At 37.6% G+C, this 27,699-nt stretch overlaps 1 protein-coding gene across 1 annotated transcript in view; it reads left to right on the top strand.

Annotated features, from left to right (window-relative positions):
- The window catches only part of BAZ1A (bromodomain adjacent to zinc finger domain 1A), a 98,319-nt gene extending 70,872 nt beyond the window's left edge, over positions 1-27,447 (top strand). Inside the window, exons 19-27 of the mRNA XM_081227221.1 lie at positions 1,522-1,685; positions 2,402-2,556; positions 4,811-4,959; positions 19,567-19,814; positions 19,904-20,130; positions 21,603-22,072; positions 23,733-23,875; positions 25,917-26,004; positions 26,455-27,447. Of these exons, the coding sequence (XP_081083347.1) occupies positions 1,522-1,685; positions 2,402-2,556; positions 4,811-4,959; positions 19,567-19,814; positions 19,904-20,130; positions 21,603-22,072; positions 23,733-23,875; positions 25,917-26,004; positions 26,455-26,651 (1,841 nt within the window). The 3' untranslated portion in view covers positions 26,652-27,447. The remainder of the gene's footprint in view (positions 1-1,521; positions 1,686-2,401; positions 2,557-4,810; positions 4,960-19,566; positions 19,815-19,903; positions 20,131-21,602; positions 22,073-23,732; positions 23,876-25,916; positions 26,005-26,454) is intronic.
- The last annotated feature ends 252 nt before the right edge of the window (positions 27,448-27,699 follow it).

Raw genomic sequence — 27,699 nt, 5'->3', positions numbered from 1 at the left:
ATGACAGATAAGAGAAAGCAGTAAGGCATTTTTAGGTGTAAATGAAATTTTCTAGGTAGAGAACTCTTAAATTTAGGGTCATATTATTACCATGACTACTTTAATTCTCTTCAGGATTAAAAACTGTTGATCACAATTCTTTAACAGCTTTAAAGCTGAGATTTTAATTCATAACACTGTACAATTCACCCATTTAAAATGTACAATTCAGTGGTTTTTTTGTATATTCTTAGATATGTGCAACCATCACACAGTCAATTTTAGAACATTTTCATCATCTCAGAAAGAAATCCCATACCCTTTAGCTGCCACCCCCGTAGACCTAAGCAACCACAAATCTATTTTCTGTCACTGTAAATTTCCTTGTTTGAATATTTTATATGACCGGTATCATATAGTATATGGTCTTTTGTGATTGACTTCTTTCACTTAGCATGATGTTTTCAAGGTTCATTTAAGTTGTACTTCATTCCTTTTTATGGCCAATTAATGTTCATTGTATACTACATTTTACTTTTCCATATGTTAGTTGATGGACATTTCTGTTGTTTCCACCTCTTGGCTATTACGGATAATGCTGCTATAAACATTTGTGTACAAATTTTTGCTGACACATGTTTTCATTTCTCTTGGGTATATACCTAAGAGTGAAATTACTGGATCGTATGGTAATTCTGTTTAATCATTTGAGGGACTTCCAGACTGTTTCCTAAAGTGGCTCACCATTTTATATTGAGGGTTAAAATTTCTCCATGTCCCTGTCAACACTTGTTATTATCTGACTTTTTGATTCTAGCCATTCTAGAGGTGTGAAATGGTATCTCATTGTGGTTTTGATGTGTATTTCCCAAATGACTAATGATCTTGAGCATCTTCACATGGTCTTATTGGCCATTTGTATATCTTCCTTAAAGAAAAGTGTGTTCAGGGGAATTCCCTGGCGGTCCAGTGGTTAGGACTCAGAACTTTCGCTGCTGTGGGCCCCTGGTTGGCAAACTAAGATCCCGCGAGCCTCACGACACAGCCAAAAAAAAAAAGAAAGAAAGAAAAGCGTATTCAGATCCTTTGCTCATTTTTTTTTTTTTGCGGTACACGGGCCTCTTACTGTTGTGGCCTCTCCCGTTGTGGAGCACAGGCTCCGGACGTGCAGGCTCAGCGGCCATGGCTCACGGGCCCAGCCGCTCCGCAGCATGTGGGATCCTCCCGGACTGGGGCATGATCCCCTGTCCCCTGCGTCGGCAGGCGGACTCTTAACCACTGCGCCACCAGGGAAGCCCCCCTTTGCTCATTTTTAAATTGTATTATTTGTCTTTTTATTGAGTTGTAAGAGTCCTTTACATATTCTAGATACAAATCACTTATCAGATAAATGGTGTGCAAACATTTTCTACTTCTTTTTCCCCCCCGCACTTGAGGATTTACTGAGTGTTTTTATATCCATTGTCTCACAATCATAGTCAGATGGGTAATTATATTTTTTAATGAGAAAATAATAATAAAGGTATTTGATAACTATTTCAGACAAACCTCAAACTGATAGCAAACCTACATATAGTCGGGGAAGATCTTCCAATGCATATGATCCATCTCAGATATCTGCAGAAAGGCAGCTTGAGTTGAGGCTGAGAGATTTTCTTTTGGATATTGAAGACAGAATTTACCAAGGAACATTAGGAGCAATCAAGGTTTGTCCCTGTTCCCATTTTAAATTTGCCTAATTACCAGAATTTTGACCATATTTGTTAATTTATTTGATATAGTCAAGGCATGTGTGTTCTGAATAAATACCAGCAAGTGATATATTTTTTATGAAAACTAACTTTATTTCCCTGTATCAAATTGTTTATATATAGATAGAAATCTTTCTTAAATATGTTATATGACTATCTGCTTTCTTAAACAGAATATAATGAACATAATTGACCTTTTTTAATATTAACTTTTGGTGTTTAAAAAGTATCTGTTTTATTGCATTTTCGTCCGAGATGTTGAAATGTGTAAGGATATTTTCTTCTTCCTTGACTAGCTCCTGCCTCCTCTGCTGAGTCTGGTTTGTTTATTGGTTTCTTTGTTACCTTTTTAAAATCTGTAAGTAATTCATGCTTGGTATGTGTATTCTGTTCATTCCTTTGCTATCATCTGTCACTTTTTTGCTACTGTCAGGTGACCAATCTTAGAATTGTTTATGATTTCACTATATAGAGAGTAAGGTATTAAAGCTTCCATCTATGAATGATATGAATTCCATTTTGGCCACTTAGTAACCTTATTTTTAGATCCCTTTTGATTCACAATCTTTTCTAGAATATTCATGACTTTTTCATATGTACATTGAACCTCATACTTCTTAGGAACAGTATATGTCATTTTTCGGGGCTAGTAAATTTGGGTTTTGTTACAGGTTACAGACCGAAACATCTGGAGATCAGCATTAGAAAGTGGACGGTATGAGCTGTTAAATGAGGAAAACAAGGAAAATGGTATAATTAAAACTGTGAATGAAGATGTAGAGGAGATGGAAATTGATGAGCAAGCAAAGGTCATAGTAAAAGACAGGTACAGAAAGGATTTTCTAAAGTAATCATCACTTTTCCTTGCCATTTTATACTTTTTTTTTTAAGTAAAGGTTTCTTTTTCTTCAAAAAATTGTTTTAAAATCTTATTGTGAGGACCTTAATATTTGTAACCACTGAAGTGATGATTTTGCTAAACCGCAGGTTCTCTGTCACTCCACTTATACTAAAGCAGCTGAAAGACAACTTGTTAGGATAATGATATTGATAGTTACTCAAGTTTTTAAAAACTCTTTGAACTTAAGGTTTTATTAATTTCAGAAAGTAGCTTTACACTATCCATTTTTCTTTTCTGTAGGAAAACTTAGTATACTGTAATAGACCAAAATATTATTTGAGCCATTAATCAGAACCTATTTATCTATAGACAGATACTTTTACTTTTTCAGAGTTATTTTGGATAGTATCTGCCCTTAAGGATAAGTTTTATTGTCTAGAAGCAAATGGTGGAGAGACGTTAAGCTAACAATTATAGAACAGGATCAGAGTTCTGGTAGTAGTAAATACCCAATGCAAATGTAACACATAGGAGGGCTTCTTATCTTGGTAGAATATGGAAAACAGCAAAGGAAGTGCAAGAGGAAGTGACTGTGAACCTGAGACCTAAAGGTGGAAAGGAAATGAGACTGAGAGGAAAGACATTATACCAAAGGCTTTGAGTGAATGAGCTTGTACTTTTTTTTTTTTAACATCTTTATTGGAGTATAATTGCTTTACAGTGGTGTGTTTCTGCTTTATAGCAAAGTGAATCAGCTATACATTTACATACATCCCCGTATCTCCTCCCTCTTGCGTCTCTCTCCCACCCTCCCTATCCCACCCCGCTAGGTGGTCATGAAGCACCGAGCTGATCTCCCTGTGCTACGCGGCTGCTTCCCGCTAGCTATCTATTTTACATTTGGTAATATATATAAGTCCATGCCACTCTCTCACTTTGTCCCAGCTTACCCTTCCCCCTCCCCATGTCCTCAAGTCCATTCTAATGATCGTTTTAGCTGCAGCATGGACATTTATTGCAAAGGGAGTAAGATTGGAGGCGAAGGAACTGGTTAGTTAGGAGGCAGCTATAAGTAAAAGTTGAAGCACGAGAAACAGAGATAAGCTGCCTGAGATACTTATCCCTTAAGGTCCTCTCTGAAACCTTTCCCCTAAGCTTTGTCTCATCCACCTTCCCTCCTCTCGATATTTGCCCTTGTAACGTCCTTAAATGACTTGATAGTTTAGCTCTTGATTCATGTTTTTATCTCCCTTGCCTATTAGCTTATGAGAACTCCTAGAGATTGAGGGAAACTATTTCTTACACAGGTATAAGTAAGCATTTGGATGAATAAGTGGATTCAAGTTTCACCTAATAGTGTTTTTAAGTACTATAAAACTTCAGTTTTTTGTGTGTGAATATGATCTTTATAGCACAACATAGAAAAGTATGAAATAATCTGAAAATTAATGATAAATGGAAAAAGAAAATACAACCATGGGTTAAAATATTAGATATATACTTTGATGGGAAATTTTTATGACAAATATAAATATAATTTTATTCTTATATTCTGTTTCCAAGATTTCTTCAACATATAAGACCTTGAAGGTAATCATAGTTTGAAATATATATATGTACTTTTGAAAATCAGCAGAAAGACCTATGGTTTAGGAAAGAAAGCTGAAAGATAATTTGTATTAGTAAATGCCTTACCCGAAATTTAAAAATTCTCTGAGGGCTTCCCTGGTGGCGCAGTGGTTGAGAGTCCGCCTGCCGATGCAGGGGACGCGGGTTTGTGCCCTGGAGCGGCTGGGCCTGTGAGCCGTGGCTGCTGGGCCTGCGCACTCCGCAACAGGAGAGGCCACAGCGGTGAGAGGCCCGCAAAAAAAAAAAAAAAAAAAAAAAAAAAAAATTCTCTGAAAGATGGAACTGGCTTGCTTTGTACAGTACTCTCTACTTATTCAAGTTTGCTTCAGAGAAAGAATTATTAGCCCAGCCTTATCAATCATATTCTGAGTTACTGGGAGGAGAGAGAATACTGTGAGTCACTGTACCTGCACCCCTGCGTGTGAAATCCTTGTTATATGTGGCTGTAGATATGACAAATTTAAACTGGGAGTATTTTTCAAGTATTCCTTAATTGCCTATTCTTTATTTTGTGGATTCGATTGAAGACTTGCTCTTAACAAAACTTTATGTGTGGTGCTATGGGGAATAAGATAATCCCTGTCCTCACTGTTCGATGTTTTAATTGTAGACTTCTGGGCATAAAAACAGAATCTCCAAGTACTGTCTCAACTAATGCAAGTACACCACAGTCAGTGAGCAACGTGGTTCATTATCTTGCAATGGCACTCTTTCAAATAGAGCAGGGCATTGAGCGGCGTTTTCTCAAAGCTCCACTTGGTAAGTATCTGTTTTTAATTCAAAATATTAGTTATATTTTAAATGCTTTTGAATTGCCCTTTAATTGAGAGAACTTTATTGGCTGACATAATAAAATTGATTGACTAATTTGAAAATTTTAAGATTGCATTTTCATTTTAAAATATGAGTTATTTCAGGTGAGATTTATTTTTTTAATAATACTTAAATACTTAAAAAATTTTTTTTCTAGGTATTCATTCATTTTAATGAATGTCTATTTAACTATTTCTGTCAATCTCTTCTTTTATGAACTTTTCTTCTGAAGAAAGATTACCAAATCCTGTGACTAGCCAGACCCTGAATAATCAAAGACTATACATAAATTTGTTGTTATTTAAAACAGAACCTCAAAGAAGCTACTTAAATGTCCCCCATTAGGGGTATGGTTTAATAATGTGGTCACTCACCCGAGCACTGTGTACGAAGTACCAAATCAGAAATACCAGGTGTTAAAGGGTACACAGATGAGGAAATGCTCTATAATTTATGGTTAGGATGACACAAATAATTCTATCAGGAATGTGTTTCAGCAATTGTGAAATTAATATGCTTTTAGGGACTAATCTAGGAACATACTCATTATGTCTTTAGGAAAATATATGTGTCAAGTTCCAAATCAATTTTCATGTCATAACTGCCTCTACTTCCCTGTGGTCTTTCTGAAAAATGGAATTAATTTATAATTCATCATACTGAGATAGTTTGTATCTCAGTAGTGGGGTACTAGAAGAAACAATTTTTTTAAACCATATCTTTTTGGTCTCATATTGAGAGAGCAACTTGAGGAGACGAAAATCCTTTAAAAATGACTTGAATGTTACTTTGTTGAGTAGTAAGAGCAAAGCTTTTATAAGTAGATGGTACTATCAGAGCAATTTTGGAACGTCAATATATTTGTAAAATGTTATTTTTAAATTGAAGGATTTGTGGCTAGTATCTCATTGTTCTAAGAAACCTATCCATATTTTAATATTTTTTATAAATTGATAATTCCACCATGAGCTTAATAACTCACTTTTCACATCAAAAGTAGCACTTGTAAGAAATAAAATACATGTGATCATAAAGATATTCAAGTTTGTATTTGTTGTATCACTGCTATTTTGTCTTCAGTATTTCTTAATATTTTCTGTGTTCAAATCAAATTATGTGTACAAGGGATCTCTGTATTGTTTCTTACAAACACATGTGAATTTACAGTTACTTCAATTAGAAGTTATTTGTGAGTCATAGAGCTCTTATAAATGCAAGATGTTATTACTACTCATTAATTCTGTGATTCCTAAAGGGGTGAGGGATAAAATACAATTCTGCTGATTTTTCCACTTCTGAAATTGCCATCAATTAAAGTTATTTATACGTTTGGGGGGATCACATTAATTATTTAGTGTGTTTGTATTTTCTTCAGTACATTTTATTAAATATTTACACAAAGGGAAAAAGTTAACACTGAGAGATGTTGCAACTTACAGCTCATAGGTTATGTAAGAGCAGAGAACTATAGTGTTCCTTATGCTTGATGGTATACAGCAGCATTAGAACATTCATTTCATCCTGAGACATAGAAACAATTTTAATTTGGGATCTTAAAAAAATAAATGAAATAAGACAAGTTCAACTTACCTTACTTACTTTGTAAATGTTGGTCAGAGTCAGATGTTGATCATTTGTAATATGGATATTACCATCTACCATTGCTGCCTCAAAGTTAATAGAAGAACTGGTGTCTGTAACTCTTTATGTTTAAGCCTTTGAACAGTCTGTTTTGAATGAGACCGCAGGAAATAGAGGTACCTCTAGAGTTTTAAGATAGTCTAAATATTTGGAGCAAGGTAATCAAGAATATCCTTAATCCGGAAGAGAAAACGGGGTTCCACTTCATGAATGTTTGAGATAGAATATTTATTAAAATCCTCCATTCTCTTGCTAATTTTTCAACATAACAAATTAACTATAGTAGGAATTTTCCCAGTTTAGCTTCAAAAATTATTTCAGTTTCTTGAGGAAGCAAGTAAGAAATAAAATTTCTACTTATGTTCCACCTTCTCTAGTATGTCCCTCTTATGCTAGTGATCAATCGCATTGATAAAGCTAGGTTTTTTAGCTTGGGGAGCATAATCATATTTCAGTTAATGATTTTAGGTAACATGTGAGAATTGTTTAAGTTGATAATTTAATCATTTATAAAGTCATCCGTATGGTTAAACCCTTAAGCTATAGGGAAAAAAATTGTCAAACTAACTTTATCAATTTGAAATTAGGTAACACAGAAATTAATAAAGATCAAAAGGGAGATAGGAAAAAAAAGACAAGAAAGAGAGGAAGATCAATCTAGTGTGACAGATGGTAAATTTTTAACTTTTTAAAGAATTCTGTATTTTTAAAGAACTATGATTTTACTTTCTTTACTGCTGAATACTGGTTTACGTATTTAGCTTTTGAAGGAAAAACCTTGGATTTGGTTTTTTAGAAGAGAATGGCATTGGGGGTAATATCATCTTCCTAACATTTTTCTTTCTACATTTCATACCTCAGCTAATCAAACTCTTTTAAGCTGGTATATAAAAAATTGACATAATTGATCCTTAGTATACATAGTTATTAGTTAAAAGAATTAACAGCTATGGAATGTATATTTACTTATTCTACATATAGTATTTATTCACAGCATTTTTTTTTCCTTTACTAGCATAGGGAGAATTAAGGAGTAGGAGATGTTATTGTTTTATCTCCTAGAGAAGCTTACATGGCATGGTGACATGGATTAATGTATAGTGGCAGTTAACAGTATAAAATCTCCCAGTGTGATATTTGATTATATGAATCTACCATTATTTTATATTAGTAAAATACTTTTTAAATTTTATTTATTTATTTATGGCTGCATTGGGTCTTCATTGCCACATGCAGGCTTTCTCTAGTTGCGGCGAGCGGGGGCTACTCTTCGTTGCAGTGCGCAGGCTTCTCATCGCAGTAGCTTCTCTTGTTGTGGAGCACGGGCTCTAGGTGCGCGGGCTTCAGTAGTTGTGCCTCACAGGCTCTAGAGCACAGGCTCAGTAGTTGTGGCACAGGGCTTAGTTGCTCCGCGGCATGTGGGATCTTCCCAGACCAGGGATCAAACCAGTGTCCCCTGCATTGGCAGGCAGATTCTGAACCACTGTGTCACCAGGGAAGTCCCTAGTAAAATACTTTTAATTAGCAATATCTTGAGGAATTTATCTGTGCTAGCATAATGGAAAATAAAACAAGGCATTTCTTCCCTTGAGAGCTGTATAATCTGGAGAAGCAAGGTTTAAGATGAAAAAACAATTAACAGAAAAATGGAATCAATTTTATATACTGTTTTTTATCCTTATTTAAGTACTTATATGAAAATAGAAAAATATGAACATCCATTTATATCTTATATTTAGAATATTTAAAATGGATAGGAGTAGGTGGGATAAAAATTGGTCCTTGAACTACCACTGGTTTAATTTTCTTAAAGCACCTCTTTGATCAAAACCCATAGTGTTTCACCAGCCTTTGAGTTAAGAACCATTCAAACTGACTTTCTAGGTTCCAAAAGTTCTTCATAATTTTTCTTCCATTGTTCCACATTGGCCTCTGCAACCTTATTTCTTGCCATTACCAATAAGAATGCTCTCTGATTTATACAGAAAGATTTCTTCAAGATCTTTGAACTAGCAATTCTTGTTGCCTTCTTCCTTGGAGGTCCCACTCAGGCCAGAGCTTTTCATGAAGACTTATATTAGAAAATCAAGATAAATAGAAAGCTCAAAACGAGAAGGTGGAAATAAATCAAGTGGACTGTATTATTGCATTTATATCCCTTTTTGCTGATACTTCTCTTTAGCTTTGTCTAAAGAGTCATTTGACCCATCCACTTTTTTTCTCTCTCTCGTTGAGTTATAAATCTCAATTATCTTTAGAGGTCCAGATGCTTTTTCACACATCTTGGTCATTTACTCATACTTTCAAATGTTTATTTCTTTTTTTTTTAATTTTTTTTATTAGTTTCTGCTTTATAACAAAGTGAATCAGTCATACATATACATCCGTTCCCACATCCCTTCCCTCATGCATCTCCCTCCCTCCCACCCTCCCTATTTCTTAAGATATATTAAACATAGTTGTTTTTCTTTACAAGTTTTGGGGGGTTTTTTGTTTGTTTGTTTTGGCTGCGTCAGGTCTTAGCTGTGGCACGCAGGATCTTTGTTGAGGCGTGTAGGATCTTTCATTGTGTCACTCAGGCTTCCTTCTCGTTGTGGCGTGCGTGCGGATTCTCTCTTGTTGAGGCGCATGGGCTTAGTTGCATGTGGGATCTTAGTTCCGCGACCAGGGATCATACCCGAGTCCCCTACATTGGAAGGCGGATTGTTTACCACTGGACCACCAGGGACGTCCCAAACATAGTTATTTTGTATTGTGTCTAATTCTGTGTCTCTTGTCTTTATGGGTCAGATTCTGCAGGCTCTTGCTTAAAATGTTTCCACGTGTGCCTTGTGGGTTTTGACTATTAACTCTCATTCCTCAGAACTTAATCTATGGGAATTTCTTCAGAGACCATTTGCAAAGATTTGCCCCTGTTTCTGCCATTTACCTGAGGTCACTATGAATGCTGGACCACTTTAAAATCTTGGTTTGTGTTTTTTCAGGTTTTAAACCTGTTCAAGGCTTTGCTTGTGTAGTTACATAGTAGTAGACTTATTTCCCCTTTCCACCCAACACCAAGGTCCAGATGAGCATATTTACTTGCTACCTCTTTCTTTGTGGCAGGTGTGTCCACCCTGATGCTTTCAGGTGTAGCCTTTGGGGGTCCTAACTTTTAAGAGAGGACTCACCACATTGAGTGGGCCCTGGGTCTCATGTTCTGTCTCTCCCTCCCTGCCCAACAGTTAGACAGAAGTTCGAGATCCGCTAGTGTTTAGCAGGTCTGTTGCTTTATGACTTCAACTCACTGTATATCTTCACCCTCCCAGCTATATTAAAATTTTCTTAAAGTCAGGGACCATAGAATAGACTTGTTTCATGTCTTCTAAAGTACTGCATATTGGAGGAACAGTATGATGGAGGAATAATGATAACAACAATAGCATTTACTCCATGACAGACAGTTTACATGTCTTATATGTATTATCTCATTTAATCTTCCCAACAGCCCTCAGAGGCATAAACTAGCCACCTACTACTGCTGAGGCACCTGAGGCACAGAGGGGTTAAGTAACTTGCCCAGGCTCACTTAGGGAAGCTAGTACTCAACCTCAAGACAGACTGACTCCATGGCCTACATTCTCTTAATTATTATGACATGGCACATGAGGTTTTATTTGAGGATAATAGTAGAAAATATGGTGTGATAGGACCAAACTGTGTGTGGAGTCATGTATCTTGCAGAATTTTGACAAGATGTGATAGGCCCTTTATAATTAAGTGTAATGTCTTAGGAAAACTAAGGTAGTTGCAGTATTGAAGATCGACCGAAGGTGGATATCACAAGCCAGTGTACAATGATAGGCAGGCGAGATTAATGGCATCCAACTAAATGACTTTTTTTTTTTGGTGGTGGTTTTTATTTTATTTTTGTTAACATCATTATTGGAGTATAATTGCTTTACAATGGTTTGTTAGTTTCTGCTTTATAGCAAAGTGAATCAGCTATACATATACATGTATTCCCATATCTCCTCCCTCTTCTGTCTCCCTTCCACCCTCCCTATCCCACCCCTCTAGGTGGTCACAAAGCACCCAGCTGATCTCCCTGTGCTATGCGGCTGCTTCCCGCTAGCTATCTGTTTTACTTGTGGTAGTGTATATATGTCCATGCCACTCTCTCACTTCGTCCCAGCTTACCCTTCCCCCACCCCGTGTCCTCAAGTCCATTCTCTATGTCTGCGTCTTTATTCCTGTCTTGCCCCTAGGTTATTCATAACCTTCTTTTTTTCTTTTTTAGATTCCATATATATGTGTTAGCATACGGTGTTTGTTTTTCTCTTTTTGACTTACTTCACTCTGTATGACAGACTCTAGGTCCATCCACCTCACTACAAATAACTCAATATCGTTTCTTTTTATGGCTGAGTAATTATTCCTTGCCTGTATGTGCCACATCGTCCTTATCCATTCATCTGTCAGTGGACACTTAGGTTGCTTCCATGTCCTGGCTATTGTAAATACAACTGCAATGAGCATTGTGGTACCTGACTCTTTTTGAATTATGGTTTTCTCAGGGTATATGCCCAGTAGTAGGATTACTGGGTAATATGGTAGTTCTATTTTTAGTTTTTTAAGGAACCTCCATACTGTTCTCCATAGTGGCTGTATCAATTTACGTTCCCACCAACAGTGCAAGAGGGTTCCCTTTTCTCCACACCCTCTCCAGCATTTATTGTTTGTAGATTTTTTGATGATGGCCATTCTGACTGGTGTGAGGTGATACCTCATTGTAGTTTTGATTTGTATTTCTCTAATGATTAGTAATGTTGAGCATTCTTTCAATGCAATGGCAATCTGTATATCTTCTTTGGAGAAATGTCTATTTAGGTCTTCTGCCCATTTTTGGATTTGGTTGTTTGTTTTTCTGATATTGAGCTACATGAGCTGCTTGTATATTTTGGAGATTAATCCTTTGTCAGTTGCTTCATTTGAAAATATTTTCTCCCATTCTGAGGGTTGTCTTTTCATCTTGTTTATGGTTTCCTTTGCTGTGCAAAAGCTTTTAAGTTTCATTAGGTCCCATTTGTTTATTTTTGTTTTTATTTCCATTTCTCTAGAAGGTGGGTCAGAAAGGATCTTGCTGTGATTTATGTCATAGAGTGTTCTGCCTATGTTTTCCTCAAAGAGTTTTATAGTGTCTGGCCTTACATTTAGGTCTTTAATCCATTTTGAGTTTACTTTTGTGTATGGTGTTAGGGAGTGTTCTAATTTCATTGTTTTACATGTACCTGTCCAGTTTTCCCAACACCACTTATTGAAGAGGCTGTCTTTTCTCCATTGTATATTCTTGCTTCCTTAATCAAAAATAAGGTGACCATATCTGCGTGGGTTTATCTCTGGGCTTTCTATCCTGTTCCATTGATCTATATTTCTGTTTTTGTGCCAGTACCATACTGTCTTGATTACTGTAGCTTTGTAGTATAGTCTGAAGTCCGAGAGCCTGATTCCTCCAGCTCCGTTTTTCTTTCTCAAGATTGCTTTGGCTATTCGGGGTCTTCTGTGTTTCCATACAAATTGTGAAATTTTTTGTTCTAGTTCTGTGACAAATGCCACTGGTAGTTTGATAGGGACTGCAATGAATCTGTAGATTGCTTTGGGTAGTGTAGTCATTTTCACAATGTTGATTCTTCCAATCCAAGAACATGGTATATCTCTCCATCTGTTTGTATCATCTTTAATTTCTTTTATCAGTGTCTTATAGTTTCCTGAGTACAAGTCTTTCTCCTCCTTAGGTAGGTTTATTCCTAGGTTTTTTATTCTTTTTGTTACAATGGTAAATGGGAGAGTTTCCTTAATTTCTCTTTCAGATTTTTCATCATTAGTGTATAGGAATGCAAGGGATTTCTGTGTATTAATTTTGTATCCTTCTACTTTACCAACTGCATTGATTAGCTCTAGTAGTTTTCTGGTAGCATCTTTAGGATTCTCTATGTACAGTATAATGTCACCTGCAAACAGTGACCATTTTACTTCTCCTTTTCCGATTTGGATTCCTTTTATTTATTTTTTTTCTCTGACTGCTGTGGCTAATACTTCCAAAACTGTTGAATAATAGTGGTGAGAGTGGGCAACCGTGTCTTGTTCCTGATCTTAGTGGAAATGGTTTTGGTTTTTCACCATTGAGAACAATGTTGGCTGTGGGTTTGTCGTATATGGCCTTTATTATGTTGAGGTAACTTCCCTCTATGCCTACTTTCTCGAGGGTTTTTATCATAAATGGGTGGTGAATTTTGTCGAAAGCTTTTTCTGCATCTATTGAGATGATCATATGGCTTTTCTCCTTCAGTTTGTTAATATGGTGTATCACATTGATTGTTTTGCATATATTGAAGAATCCTTGCATTCCTGGGATAAACCCCACTTGATCATGGTGTATGATCCTTTTAATGTGCTGTTGGATTCTGTTTGCTAGTATTTTGTTGAGGATTTTTGCATCTGTGTTCATCAGTGATATTGGCCTGTAGTTTTCTTTCTTGGTGACATCTTTGTCTGATTTTGGTATCAGGGTGATGGTGGTCTTGTAGAATGACTTTGGGAAGGTTCCTCCCTCTGCTATATTTTGGAAGAGTTTGAGAAGGATGGGTGTTAGCTCTTCTCTAAAGGTTTGATAGAATTCACCTGTGAAGCCTTCTGGTCCTGGGCTTTTGTTTGTTGGAAGATTTTTAATCACAGTCTCAATTTCAGTGCTTGTGATTGGTCTGTTTATATATATATATATATATATATTTTTTTTTTTTTTTTTTTTTTTTTTTTGCAGTACGCGGGCCTCTCACTGTGGTGGCCTCTCCCGCTGTGGAGCACAGGCTCCGGATGCACAGGCTCAGCAGCCATGGCTCATGGGCCCAGCCACTCCGCAGCATGTGGGATCTTCCTGGACCGGGGCATGAACCCACGTCCCCTGCATTGGCAGGCGGACTCTCAACCACTGTGCCACCAGGGAAGCCCTGGTCTGTTTATGTTTTTATTTCTTCCTGGTTCAGTCTCAGAAGGTTGTGTTTTTCTAAGAATTTGTGCATTTCTTCCAGGTTGTCCATTTTATTGGCATATAGTTGCTTGTAGTAATCCCTCATGATCCTTTGTATTTCTAAAGTATCAGTTGTTACTTCTCCTTTTTCATTTCTAATTCTATTTATTTGAGTCTTTTCCCTTTTTTTCTTGATGAGTCTGGCTAGTGTTTTATCAATTTTGTTTATCCTATCAAAGACCCAGCTTTTAGTTTTATTGATCTTCGCTCTCATTTCCTTCATTTCTTTTTCATTTATTTGTTATCTTTATGATTTCTTTCCTTCTGCTAACTTTGGGGTTTTTTTCTTCTTCTTTCTCTAATTGCTTTAGGTGCAAGGTTAGGTTGTTTATTTGATATGTTTCTTGTTTCTTGAGGTAGGCTTGTATTGCTGTAAACTTCCCTCTTAGAACTGCTTTTGCTGAATCCCATAGGTTTTGGGTCGTCGGGTTTTCATTGTCATTTGTTTCTAGGTATTTTTTGATTTCCTCTTTGATTTCTTCAGTGATATCTTGGTTATTTAATAGTGTATTATTTCACCTCCATGTGTTTGTATTTTTTACAGATATTTTCCTGTAATTGATATCTAGTCTTATAGAGTTGTGGTCAGAAAACATACTTGATAACAGTTTCAATTTTCTTAAATTTACCAAGGCTTGATTTGTGACCCAAGATGTGAATTATCCTGGAGAATGTTCCATGAGCACTTGAGAAGAAAGTGTATTCTGTTGTTTTTGGCTGGAATGTCCTATAAATATCAATTAAGTCCATCTTGTTTAATGTGTCATTTAAAGCTTGTGTTTCCTTATTTATTTTCATTTTGGATGATCTGTCCATTGGTCAAAGTGGGGTGTTAAAGTCCCCCAGTATGATTGTGTTACTGTTGATATCCCCTTTTTTTTTTTTTTTTTTTTTTTTTTTTTTTTTGCTGTACGCGGGCCTCTCACTGCTGTGGCCTCTCCCGTTGCGGAGCACAGGCTCCGGACACACAGGCTCCGCGGCCATGGCTCGCGGGCCCAGCCGCTCCGCGGCATGTGGGATCTTCCGGGATAGGGGCACGAACCCGTGTCCCCTGCATCGGCAGGCGGACTCTCAACCACTGCGCCACCAGGGAAGCCCGATATCCCCTTTTTATGGCTGTTAGCATTTGCCTTATGTATTGAGGTGCTCCTATGTTGGGTGCATAAATATTTACAATTGTTATATCTCCTTCTTGGATTGATCCCTTGATCATTATGTAGTGTCCTTCTTTGTCTCTTGTAATAGTCTTTATTTTAAAGTTTGTTTTGTCTGATACGAGAATTGCTACTCCAGCTTTCTTTTGATTTCCACTTGCATGGAATATCTTTTTCCATCCCCTCACTTGCAGTCTGTATGTGTCCCTAGGTCTGAAGTGGGTCTCTTGTAGACAACATATATGTGGGTCTTGTTTTTGTATCCATTCAGCCAGTCTGTGTCTTTTGGTTGGAGCATTTAATCCATTTACATTTAAGGTAATTATCGATATGTATGTGCCTATTCCCATTTTATTAATTGCTTTGGGTTTGTTATTGTAGGTCTTTTCCTTCCCGGTGTTTCCTGCCTAGAGAAGTTCCTTTAGCATTTGTTGTAAAGCTGGTTTGGTGGTGCTGAATTCTCTTAGCTTTTGCTTGTCTGTAAAGGTTTTAATTTCTCTGTCGAATCTGAATGAGATCCTTACTGGGTAGAGTAATCTTGGTTGTAGGTTGTTCCCTTTCATCACTTTAAATATGCCCTGCCACTCCCTTCTGGCTTGCAGAGTTTCTGCTGAAAGATCAGCTCTTAACCTTATGGGGATTCCCTTGTATGTTATTTGTTGTTTTTCCCTTGCTGCTTTTAATGTTTTTTCTTTGTATTTAATTTTTGATAGTTTGATTAATATGTATCTTTGGTGTGTTTCTCCTTGGTTTTATCCTATATGGGACTCTCTGTGCTTCCTGGACTTGATTGACTCTTTCCTTTCCCATATTAGGGAAGTTTTCAAGTTATAATCTCTTCAAATCTTTTCTCAGTCCCTTTTTTTTCTCTTCTTCTTCTGGGACCCCTATAATTCGAATGTTGGTGTGTTTAATGTTGTCCCAGAGGTCTCTGAGACTGTCCTCAATTCTTTTCGTTCTTTTTTCTTTATTCTGCTCTGCACTAGTTATTTCCACTATTTTATCTTCCAGGTCACTTATCCATTCTTCTGCCTCAGTTATTCTGCTATTGATTCCTTCTACAGAATTTTAAATTTCATTTATTGCATTGTTCATCATTGTTTGTTTGCTCTTTAATTCTTCTAGGTCCTTGTTAAACGTTGTATTTTCTCCATTCTATTTCCAGGATTTTGGATCATCTTTACTATCATTACTCTGAATTTTTTTTTCAGGTAGACTGCCTATTTCCTCTTCATTTGTTTGGTCTGGTGAGTTTTTACCTTGCTTCTTCATCTGCTATGTGTTTCTCTGTCTTCTCATTTTGCTTAACTTACTGTGTTTGGGGTCTCCTTTTCGCAGGCTGCAGGTTCGTAGTTCCTGTTGTTGGTGTGTCCCCAGTGGCTAAGGTTGGTTCAGTGGGTTGTGTAGGCTTCCTGGTGGAGGGGACTAGTGCCTGTGTTCTGGTGAATGAGGCTGGATCTTGTCTTTCTGGTGGGCAGGACCACGTCCAGTGGTGTGTTGGGGGTGTCTGTGACCTTATTATGATTTTAGGCAGCCTCTGTGCTAATGGGTGGGGTTGTGTTCCTGTCTTGCTAGTTGTTTGGCATAGGGTGTCCAGCACTGTAGCTTGCTGGTTGTTGAGTGAAGCTGCATCTTAGCATTGAGATGGAGATCTCTGGGATATTTTCGCCGTTTGATATTACATGGAGCTGGGAGGTCTCTTGTGGACCAATGTCCTGAAGTTGGTTCTCCCACCTCAGAGACACAGGCCTGACTCCTGGCCGGGGCACCAAGAGCCTGTCAGCCACAAGACTCAGAAGAAAAGAGAGAAAGAAAGAAAGAGAGAGAGAGAGAGAGAGAGAGAGAGAGAGAGAGAGAGAGAGAGAGAGGAAGGAAGGAAGGAAGGAAGAAAAAAGTAAAAATAAAATAAGATAAAGTTATTAAAATGAAAAATAATTATTAAAAATGAAAAAAAAGTAATTAAGAAAAGAGAGAGCAACCAAACCAAAAAACAAATCCACCAAGATAACAGTGCTAAAAACTATACTAAGAAAAAAAAAAAACACGGACAGACAGAGCCCTAGGACAAATGGTAAAAGCAAAGCTGTACAGACAAAATCACACAACGAAGCATAGAAGCATACACATACACACTCACAAAAAGAGCAAAAGGAAAAATATATATATATCGTAGCTCCTAAAGTCCACCTCCTCAATTTGGGATGATTCGTTGTCTATTCAGGTATCCCACAGATGCAGGGTACATCAAGTTGACTGTGGAGATTTAATCCGCTGCTCCCGAGGCTACTGGGAGAGATTTCCCTTTCTCTTCTTTGTTCGCACAGCTCCCGGGATTCAGCTTTGGATTGGGCCCCGCCTCTGCGTGTAGGTCGCCTGAGGACATCTGTTCTTCACTCAGACAGGACGGGGTTAAAGTAGCAGCTGATTCGGGGGCTCTGGCTCACTCAGGCCAGGGGGAGGGAGGGGTACAGAATGCGGGGCGAGCCTGTGGCGGCAGAGGCCGGCATGACGTTGCAACAGCCTGAGGTGCGCCCTGCGTTTTCCCGGGGAAGTTGTCCGTGGGTCACGGGACCCTGGCACTGGTGGGCTGCATGGGCTCCCGGGAGGGGAGGTGTGGATAGTGACCTGTGCTCGCACACAGGCTTCTTGGTGGCTACAGCAGCTGCCTTAGTGTCTCATGCCCGTCTCTCGGGTCCGTGCTGATAGCCGCGGCTTGCGCCTGTCTCTGGAGCTCGTTTAGCCGGTGCTCTGATTCCCCTCTCCTCAGCACTCCAAAACAATGGTCTCTTGTCTCTCTGGCAGCTCCAGACTTTTTCCCAGACTCCATCCCGGCTAGCTGTGGCTCACTAGCCCCCTTCAGGCTGTGTTCACGCAGCCAACCCCAGTCCTCTCCCTGGGATCCGATCGAAGCCCAAGCCTCAGCTCTCAGCCCCCGCCCGCCCTGGCGGGTGAGCAGACAAGCCTCTCTGGCTGGTGAGTGCTGGTCGGCACCGATCCTTTGTGCGGGAATCTCTCCGCTTTGCCCTCCGCACCCCTGTGGCTGCACTCTCCTCCGAGGCTCCAAAGCTCCCCCTTCTGCCACCCGCGGTCTCTGCCCGCTTAGGGGCTTCCTAGTGTGTGGAAACCTTTCCTCCTTCACAGCTCCCTCCCACTGGTGCAGGTCCCATCCCTATTCTTTTGTTTCTGTTTTTTCTTTTTTCTTTTGCCCTACCCAGGTATGTGGGGAGTTTCTTGCCTTTTGGGAGGTCTGAGGTCTTCTGCCAGCGTTCAGTAGGTGTTCTGTAGGAGTTGTTCCACATGTAGATGTATTTCTGATGTATTTGTGGGGAGGAAGGTGATCTCCACGTCTTGCTCTTCCGCCATCTTGAACATCTCCTAAATGACTCTTAATAGGTTCAAATGTTTCTGTATAAAAATTGGTGCTGAAAGTTCTTTTTAAGGGGGTATTAACATTTTTTTAATTTACCTTATTTTAAAAATAATATTTTCTGGGCTTCCCTGGTGGCGCAGTGGTTGAGAGTCCGCCTGCTGATGCAGGGGACACAGGCTCATGCCCCGGTCCGGGAAGATCCCACATGCCGCGGAGCTGCTGGGCCTGTGAGCCATGGCCACTGAGCCTGCGCATCCGGAGCCCGTGCTCCGCAACAGGAGAGGCCACAACAGTGAGAGGCCCGTGTACCGCAAAATAATAATAATAATAATAATAATATTTTCTTAGGTATAGAAGACAATATAGTTGGCATTTAAACATAATTGATATTTTTAATAAGTTATATTGAGATATATTTCGCATATATAAAATTCACCCTTTTAAATTATACAGTTCAAATGTCATGAAGAACCTAGGGGTAAAACAGGAATAAAGACACAGACCTACTTGAGAATGGACTTGAGGATATGGGGAGGGGGAAGGGTAAGCTGTGACAAAGCGAGAGAGAGGCATGGACATATATACAGTACCAAACGTAAGGTAGATAGATAGTGGGAAGTGGCCGCATAGCACAGGGAGATCAGCTCGGTGCTTGGTGACTGCCTGGAGGGGTGGGATAGGGAGGGTGGGAGGGAGGGAGACGCAAGAGGGAAGGGATGTGGGAACAGATGTATATGTATGACTGATTCACTTTGTTATAAAGCAGAAACTAATAATAAAAAAATAAAAATAAATTATACAGTTCAGTGGTTTTTAGTATATTCACAGTTGTACAGCCATCCACCACTGTCTAATTTCAGAACATTTTCATTATCCCCAAAAGAAACTTTAAATATGATTTATACTTAGAGAGCAGTCCATCTTTTATCTGAAATGAGGCAGTAACATTCTTGATTGAAATGAATAGTAGCTGACTTGTAATCATATATAGCGAGCTTTCTAAATTACGTCAGGATTTGATACAAAGAACTGGATTACTAGATTGAGAACACATTGCCTAAGTTATTTTTCTCTTTTAACTTTTGAAATCCCCCAGCATTTAGTTTACGGATTTAAGTAATTCCTTATGTCATAAATAAGATGTGGCTCAGCAAATTTTCTTTAGCATGAGGTTTTTGTTTTTAATATCAATGTGGTCTTTTTGTGAAGTATTAGCAGAGAAGAACTGTGAATTCCAACCTATTTACACTACCAAGAAAATAGTTCTAGGAGATATCTAGGCTTTGCTTAGGAAGTTTAATCACTTTCCCTTTTCGTTTAAGATGCCAGTGACAGTGGGCGTTCTTATAAAACAGTCCTGGACCGTTGGAGAGAGTCTCTCCTTTCTTCTGCGAGTCTATCCCAAGTCTTTCTTCATCTCTCCACCTTGGATCGTAGTGTAATATGGTCTAAGTCTATACTGAATGCCCGTTGCAAGATATGCCGAAAGAAGGGTGATGCTGAAAACATGGTACTTTGTGATGGCTGTGATCGGGGTCATCATACGTACTGTGTTCGACCAAAGCTCAAGGTATTTTTTTCTTCTTCTGCTCAGATTAGAATTGAGACACTGAGATTTTGAGTGACAGATGATTAATGATCATTTATGTGATTTATTAGACTGTGCCTGAAGGAGATTGGTTTTGTCCAGAGTGTCGGCCAAAGCAACGTTCTAGAAGACTCTCCTCTAGACAGAGACCATCCTTGGAAAGTGATTACGAGATGGAAGGTAGTATGGAAGGTGAGGATGATGAAGTTGATGATGATGATGAAGAGGGTCCAAGTGAGGAGGAAGAGTATGAGGTAGAACAAGATGAAGATGATTCTCAAGAAGAGGAAGACGTCAGGTAAGTCTTACCATGCAATAAAATGAGAGTTCGAGTCTTTAACTAGTCAGTCTTTTGACTTTTCAAATGCAAATGGAATGGTTGGGGCCCATAATTTAAAAACAAAAAACTAGTGTGCAATATAGTGTCATAAAGTTCCCCTTGCTTTTTATGTTTTATAAACATATGAAATTATTCCCAAGGGAGTATAGTCGCTTTGTGAACTTAGCCAGATCATAAAATCAAGTGTAAGTTTAAGTTTGGTTAGGATGTCAATTCAGAGCCACACTGAGGTTGATATTACTTAATTTTTTGCTGAAAGCAGCAAATAAGCAGTCCAGAGGATATTCATGAGATAGAGATGAATGCAGCTCCCGATGCCTCTTTTGCTTTTCTCAAGGAGTTATACCCAAATATTGGTGATCTTGGCAGTCTACAGAGAGAGAGAGAGAGATGCCAGGAAGCACATTGTATTTGTATACTCCTACTGCATCAGCACCTAGCCAAGTATTCTGCAGCTTAGCAAGCTGTGTCAGCCAGGCCTAATGAATGGCTTTGGTTATTCCTGCTGTGGTAGCATTGGGGCAGTCTCCCTGTATTTGTCCCTAAGACCTCCCCTTGTTTTTAACATTTGAACTCCATTCTTGTGGAATCAAGAAAATGAATGGGAAGCAAGGGCAACCTAGAACCAACACAGTACAAAAGGCCAAAGACTGAGGAGGATGAGTAGAGAGAGCCACCCCCTCTACTTTAAACAAGTTGTTCAATAGCTCCAACTAGCAAGAGCCATTTTCCCTGTAGCTTGTGGCAGTATTGTGTTAAGCATAAAGATGATAAAGAACTTGGAGAATTTTTGGAAATATTTTAAGTAAACTGGAAGTTCAGGTATGGGGGGAGATGGATATAAGGAGGCTTAATGGGGTTGTATCATCCTTGTCTACAACTTAAAGGCAATTAAAGGGTTGAATCTAGTTTTGTATCTTACAGTAAGAATCAAAAGATGGCAAAGAGATTCCTGGCTTAGTGTTGAGGAACAGTAGGTTTAAGGCCTACTTTTGTGGGATCCATTGGCCAAAACTGTAGGTTACCTCAGTATCAATAGTAATGAAAAGTGACAGTCTCCTGTAGCATAAGGAGACAAAAGATTTGCATTTTAAGTTTTTCAACGTGATTAAGTCCATTTATTCGGTTCTCCTGAGGATTTTATTACAGTTTATCACAACCTAGGATTTGATTTTCATGATATCCTGGAGTTACCAAGAAATTTTTAAACATTGTCTTTGCATTACAAGGAAATATATGAAAGCACATTTTAGATTTCCATGAAGAGTTTGTTGATTCTAAGTTTAAAGAACTAAGTACAGGATAAGTCTCAGTAACACAAAAGTTATGTATGTAGAACTCATTGGCTGGATAGTAGAACAAGGGGGATAGAAGTAATCATATGTTCATCATTGCTCTGTACAATAATTGTTTTCTAACATTATTTATAGCCCACCAAAACGAGGAAGACCACAAGTTAGATTACCAATTAAAACAAGAGGGAGACTTAGCTCTTCTTTCTCAAGTCGTGGCCAACGACAAGATCCTGGAAGATATACTTCAAGGAGTCAGCAGAATACACCAAAAACAACTGTTTCTTCTAAAGCTACTGGTAGAAGCCTAAGAAAGATAAAATCTGCTCCTCCTACAGAAACTAAATCTTTAAGAATTGCCAGTCGTTCTACTCGCCAGAGTCATGGCCCACTGCAAGGAGATGTATTCGTGGAACTACTTAGTCCTCGTAGAAAACGCAGAGGCAGGAAAAGTGCTAATAATACACCAGAAAATAGTCCCAGCTTCCCTAACTTCAGAGTCATTGCCACAAAGTCAAGTGAGCAGTCAAGATCTCTAAATGTTGCTTCAAAACTTTGTCTCCAAGATAGTGAATCCAAGAGAAGAGGCAGGAAAAGACAATCTACAGGTATGAAGAAGTCTAATTTAAGCTATTCTTACCTAAGAAAATTGAGTAATTTGGAAAGATTGAATGTTGAGATACTTTGTATCATTTTTGAAAGGCTGTCCACTATACAGGGTTATTAGGGAGCAACCTGACCTGAAGCATAATGTTCAAGGAAGGGGCAGGTATTTGGAATAAAGGTAAACTACAGTACGAGTATTTCTACTAGTGTAGTAGGGTAGTTGTAAGAAATTTGCAAACAGTGTTCTGTGTTTAATGGAGAGATTTGGCCAATACTTGAACAGCCTCAGTATACCACATTATAATACGTTTCATTCTCTTCCACCTTTGCTTGCTTCAAAACACATGTACTCATCATCACGTAGACAAGCTACGTTAGGTAATTTGATAAGGTTCCCAGCTGACATACTGAATTTCGGGGCAGGGAGAGTTGGGAACAGTAATATTGTTAGGGAGTGATCACCAGCTGTCTTTTTGATTCTGATAATTGTTTTAATATTTATATATATATTATATAAATTGTTTATATATTATATATATTTATATTATATAAGTTGTTGGTAATATTTATCCATGTAATAATCTCTTTACCCATTTATCTCTAATCCTATCCTCTTTTTTCTTTAATGTCAGTAGTAGTAAAACTTTGATATTTCAAAAAATGAAGTTAAACATAAAAAATGCTACTACTGTTCTTTGAAGAATTTTAGATAGTTTGTATTGCATTATTCAAATCCATGACAGGATTAAGGAATTCACTGGTGGAAGAATGGAACATGATGCGGTTGCCAGGTCGTCAGGTTTGGCAGCGGGGTGGGGGTAGTATCAGGTAGCTTTGCACTGAGATCTAATTTAGCTTTTCCTATCCCCTTATGTGTTTTGCTCTTCTCCAATCCTGAACCCCAAGCTTTTTGGAAAATAGTACACGTGAAGCATTTTTGTTTTAAGAAAGAAAAAAAAAACTGCTGAAAAAAATGTCGTCGTTTTTAATTGATTTGTGAACTTACTAACCTGGTTCTAAGGACAAATAAAGGGGGAAATGTGTGGATTAACATTTAAGCAGAGAATTTAAACACCTAGATCTATATATGAACTATACTACTCTTTTCTACTAATTCATTCACCTTAGATCTCATTATATACGTTACATTTTATGAGAAAGCATTTTGCTTTAAGAAAATTCTCCATATAAAATTAGATTTATAAGAATAATCTTTTATTTCATCGAGAAATATTTTCTATTATGCAAGGTAATTTATAAAGAGGCCAAGTTTCTAAATCTAAAGAGGTTATTTTCATAAGGTTATATTTCAGGAAATACCAGAGGATTTCATTTTACTGTAGTTAAAAACATATTTTTAATAAAATGGAGTAACAACCCACAAACTTTGTGTTCTAGGATTTCCTTTTGTATTACACTCTTTTTACAATCTGTTCCCAATGAGTGTTTATTTCAATTGGAAATTTTTAAGGTCGAAAGGAAATAACGAATACTTGGTCCAGATTTACCTATCTCTCAGAATGTAAGTCAGTTTAACATCTCAGTGTGTAGAGTGTCGATTTTCTGTTTGAATTTAGTTTGTATTTATATGTCCTGATTAGCTTATGGTGACCAAATATTTTGTTTTGTCATCACCTAAAGTTAACATAATTATTTATTCAGAATCATCTCCAGTGACACTTAATCGAAGGAGTTCAGGTCGACAGGGAGGAGTTCATGAATTGTCCGCTTTTGAACAACTTGTTGTGGAATTGGTACGGCATGATGACAGCTGGCCTTTTTTGAAACTCGTTTCTAAAATCCAGGTAATACTACTAGACTTTATAAAATGTATTCATGTGTATTGTCTGACTTAGTCTGCATGGCAACTTTAAGGTAGTCAAAATACTTGTTTAGTCACTGTCTACTTAAAACACAAAACAAATCTTGGAACATTTGTTCCTATATTGAAAAAAATGGAGCTAGCATAATCTCCTCAGTCCCTTCTAGTCCTGTGACTGATTCTTTTTTTTTTTAATTTATTTATTTATCTTTGGCTGCGTTGGGTCTTCGTTGCTGCACGTGGGCTCTCTCTAGTTACATCGAGCGGGGGCCACTCTTTGTTGTGGTGCACGGGCTTCTCATTGCGGTGACTTCTCTCATTGCGGAGCATGGGCTCTAGGCACGCTGGCTTCAGTAGTTGTGGCACACGGGCTCAGTGGTTGTGGCTCGCGAGCCCTAGAGCGCAGGCTCAGTAGTTGTGGCACACAGGCTTAGTTGCTCCATGGCATGTGGGATCTTCCCAGACCAGGGCTTGAACCCATGTCCCCTGCATTGGCAGGTGGATTCTTAACCACTGCACCACCAGGGACGCCCCTGTGACTGATTCTTATAAATGATGACAGTGTGTTGAAATAACCTCACTTTTTATTCTGTGTAATGAATATGAATAGAGTTGATTGAACTGAGTACCATTACTGGCATTTCTATTATGTAAAACAGTGTTTCTTAAACTTTAGCGTACACCACAATCAAAGGAGGGCTTGTTAAAACACAGCTGACTGGGCCGCACCCCAGTCTATTTCACTAGGTCTGGGATGATGTCCAGCCATTTGCATTACTGACAAGTCCCCAAATGATGCTGATGGTGCTGGTCCAGGGACAGCATTTTGAGAAACACTGATGTAAAAGATGGGTACTCTTGGATAACAGAGATAGCCTAACCTAACTAAGGGATTTGAGCTGTTATTTATATATAGGTATGGCAGAATATGATGTGCCATAGCAGAGGTAGGACAGTGTTAGTTATACTAGAAGTTTAATGGTCTTTCAGGAGTAGAGAAGAGAAGGAATTGATTTGAGCATTTCAGGGGGAAGGAATAGCAGGAATTAGAAAGTTTTTTTATGGAAGAACTATTTGATTTGGTCACTGAAGAAAGATGGAATTTCAACAGTGAGAAATGGAATGAGGACATTTTAGGAAGAGGGGACAACAAGTTAAGACCTTGAAATGAGAATATGGGAATGGTGGATGGTTTGAATGGAGCAGAGGGTGTGTTAGAGGGGCTCAGACACAACTAGATTGTAAAGGGCCTCACTTGTCAGTATCAGGTGAAGGTTTCTGAATGAAAAAGTGACATCATCAAAATTCTACTTTGAGAATTCTAGAACCAGAATGTGAAAGATTAATTAACATTGAATAGCGTCTTATGAAAATTAACTCTCTGGGACTTCCCTGGTGGTCCAGTGGTTAAGAATCCACCTTCCAACACAGGGGACACAGGTTCCATCCCTGGACGGGGAACTAAGATCCCACATGCCACGGGGCAACTAAGCCCACGTGGGGCAACTAGAGAGAACCCCACGCACTGCAACGAAAGATGCCACATGCCGCAACTAAGACTCGACGCTGCCCAAAATAAATAAATAAATAAATAAATATTTAACAACAACAAAAAAATTAACTCTCAGTTGGACTGTAACTTATTTTTCCTGAGTAGTTTTGTGCTGAATTAATTTTTGTTACATGTATTTTATTCTTTATTACAAATGCAGTCATGGTCATTACAGAAATTTCTTTATAAATACATTTATGTATCTATATATAGAGAGAGAGACAGAGAAAGGAAGAGAACACACAAGCAAACCCATAATCTGTTTTTTCACAATACATTGTTAACATTTTTTATAGTATCAAATAAGCTTTTACAATATTACAATGACTGAAATGTATTATGTAATTTTAATGGAATAATAGTATTCAGAAGTTAATATTCAGTTGCTTTTAAGGGCAAAACTTGCATGTATTTGACTACTTATCTTCAATAAAATTTCTATAGGAGAGATAATATTTGAATTATTTTACAGGTCCCAGACTATTATGACATCATCAAAAAGCCCATTGCCTTAAATATAATTCGTGAAAAAGTGAACAAATGTGAATATAAACTAGCATGTGAGTAATTTATGTTTTTCTCTGATAATTATTTTCCTTTAAGGAGGTAAAGGCTGTTTTTCTTTTTATTTAAATGATGTATATTAACGTAATTGTGTAGATGGCATCCCAAGAAATCCCTAAAATGCTTATGTATGCATATATGGAAATGAAAGATGGATGGGGATTGAATGAGTTAAAGATATTTTATAGAATCTCATCTTAATAGATGTTCTTTTTAGTTATATAAAATACATCTAATTAAATAATTGTATAATTTCAATAAAACAGTTTTATAAAGTATTTATAAACAATTTTAAGCTTCAGTTTACCACCTTGTTTCAGAGTCTTCAATTTCTGAAGAAAAATGTGGACTTCTGTTTTCTTAATGACATTTCCAGATATGATACGAAGATTGTATTTATAATTTACTTTCTTTCATTCTAATCTCATTTGGTTTTTTCATTCTAGCTGAGTTTATCGATGATATTGAGTTAATGTTTTCGAACTGCTTTGAGTACAACCCTCGTAACACAAGTGAAGCAAAAGCTGGAACTAGGCTGCAAGCATTTTTTCATATTCAGGCTCAAAAACTTGGACTCAACGTCACACCTGGGAGTGTGGATCAAGCTAGCACACCACCAGCTGCAAAAAAGTCACGAATCTGATTCTGTCTTTCTAAAGGATATATTTGAAGAAAACAAATTGTTCATGAAAATGGAACATTAAATCATTTTCTAAAGCAGACATATATGTATAAAGCAATAACAACTGATTGACCACATTGAAGTGTGGCCTGCACTATATTCTCAACTTTAATATTAAGCACTCAGGAGAATGTAGGAAAGATTTCCTTTGCTACAGTTTTGTTCAATATCTAATAAATTTGATGGATGTATTGGCTACAGTACTGGTTTACAGAGTTTTTTGTGCATTTTGAGATCATTCATGTGTCCCAGTATCTCAAAAAATACTTTTTCACCCATGATTTATTTTGTCATTGACTTTTTTTTATAAGTGTGGTATTAAGGGAGATTTATCTACACAGGTAAATCTTCCATGACAGCACAGTTTAGAAAAAAGTGTACACATCTAAGAATTGTTTAATGAGCAGATTCTTTCAACACTATACATGAATGAATCCAGCTTTATTCCTTGAAGTGCTGTACCAGTGCTGGCTGGAGGTATTGACTCTGAGTTTATTAACTAGATATTTATTTAGCATTCAGAGTAATTTGTGAATTTGTTTTGTATTTATAAAATTTGTACCTGGAAAATGTTCTTTAATTTTTTAAACATTTTATTGTGTTTTTGTTTTATTTCTCTAACTTCCTTAATGATCAGTTAATAAAAGGTAACACCCTCCCTTTTCCCTGGCAATTCTTTCAGTTTTACAGAACTGTATTATAAGTTTCTATGTACAACTTAAGTGTACAAATAAAATGATACTTTTTTTTTCAAATATTCTGAATTTCTGGAATTTTTTACAAATCAGAATTGGACTTCTACATGTGATAAATAGACCATAGGAACCAATGTTTTATTGTACCTGAGTCTCTATAGCAGTGATTTGCATCTTTTTCTGCCCAAACCCTTGAGGAGTAAGATACCTCCCATCAGTAACAGTAACATTCTATGGCAGAGATTCTCATTTAAAAGAGAAAAGAAAGTTTGGAATACACCCACAACCCTGAAAATTTTTTAAAACTAAAATAA

Source organism: Mesoplodon bidens, assembly GCF_964165515.1.
Source record: "Mesoplodon bidens genome assembly, chromosome: 3".
NCBI lineage: Eukaryota > Metazoa > Chordata > Mammalia > Artiodactyla > Ziphiidae > Mesoplodon > Mesoplodon bidens.
The sequence above is the reverse complement of the archived record's forward strand: the minus strand, read 5'-3'. Positions and strand labels throughout refer to the sequence as shown.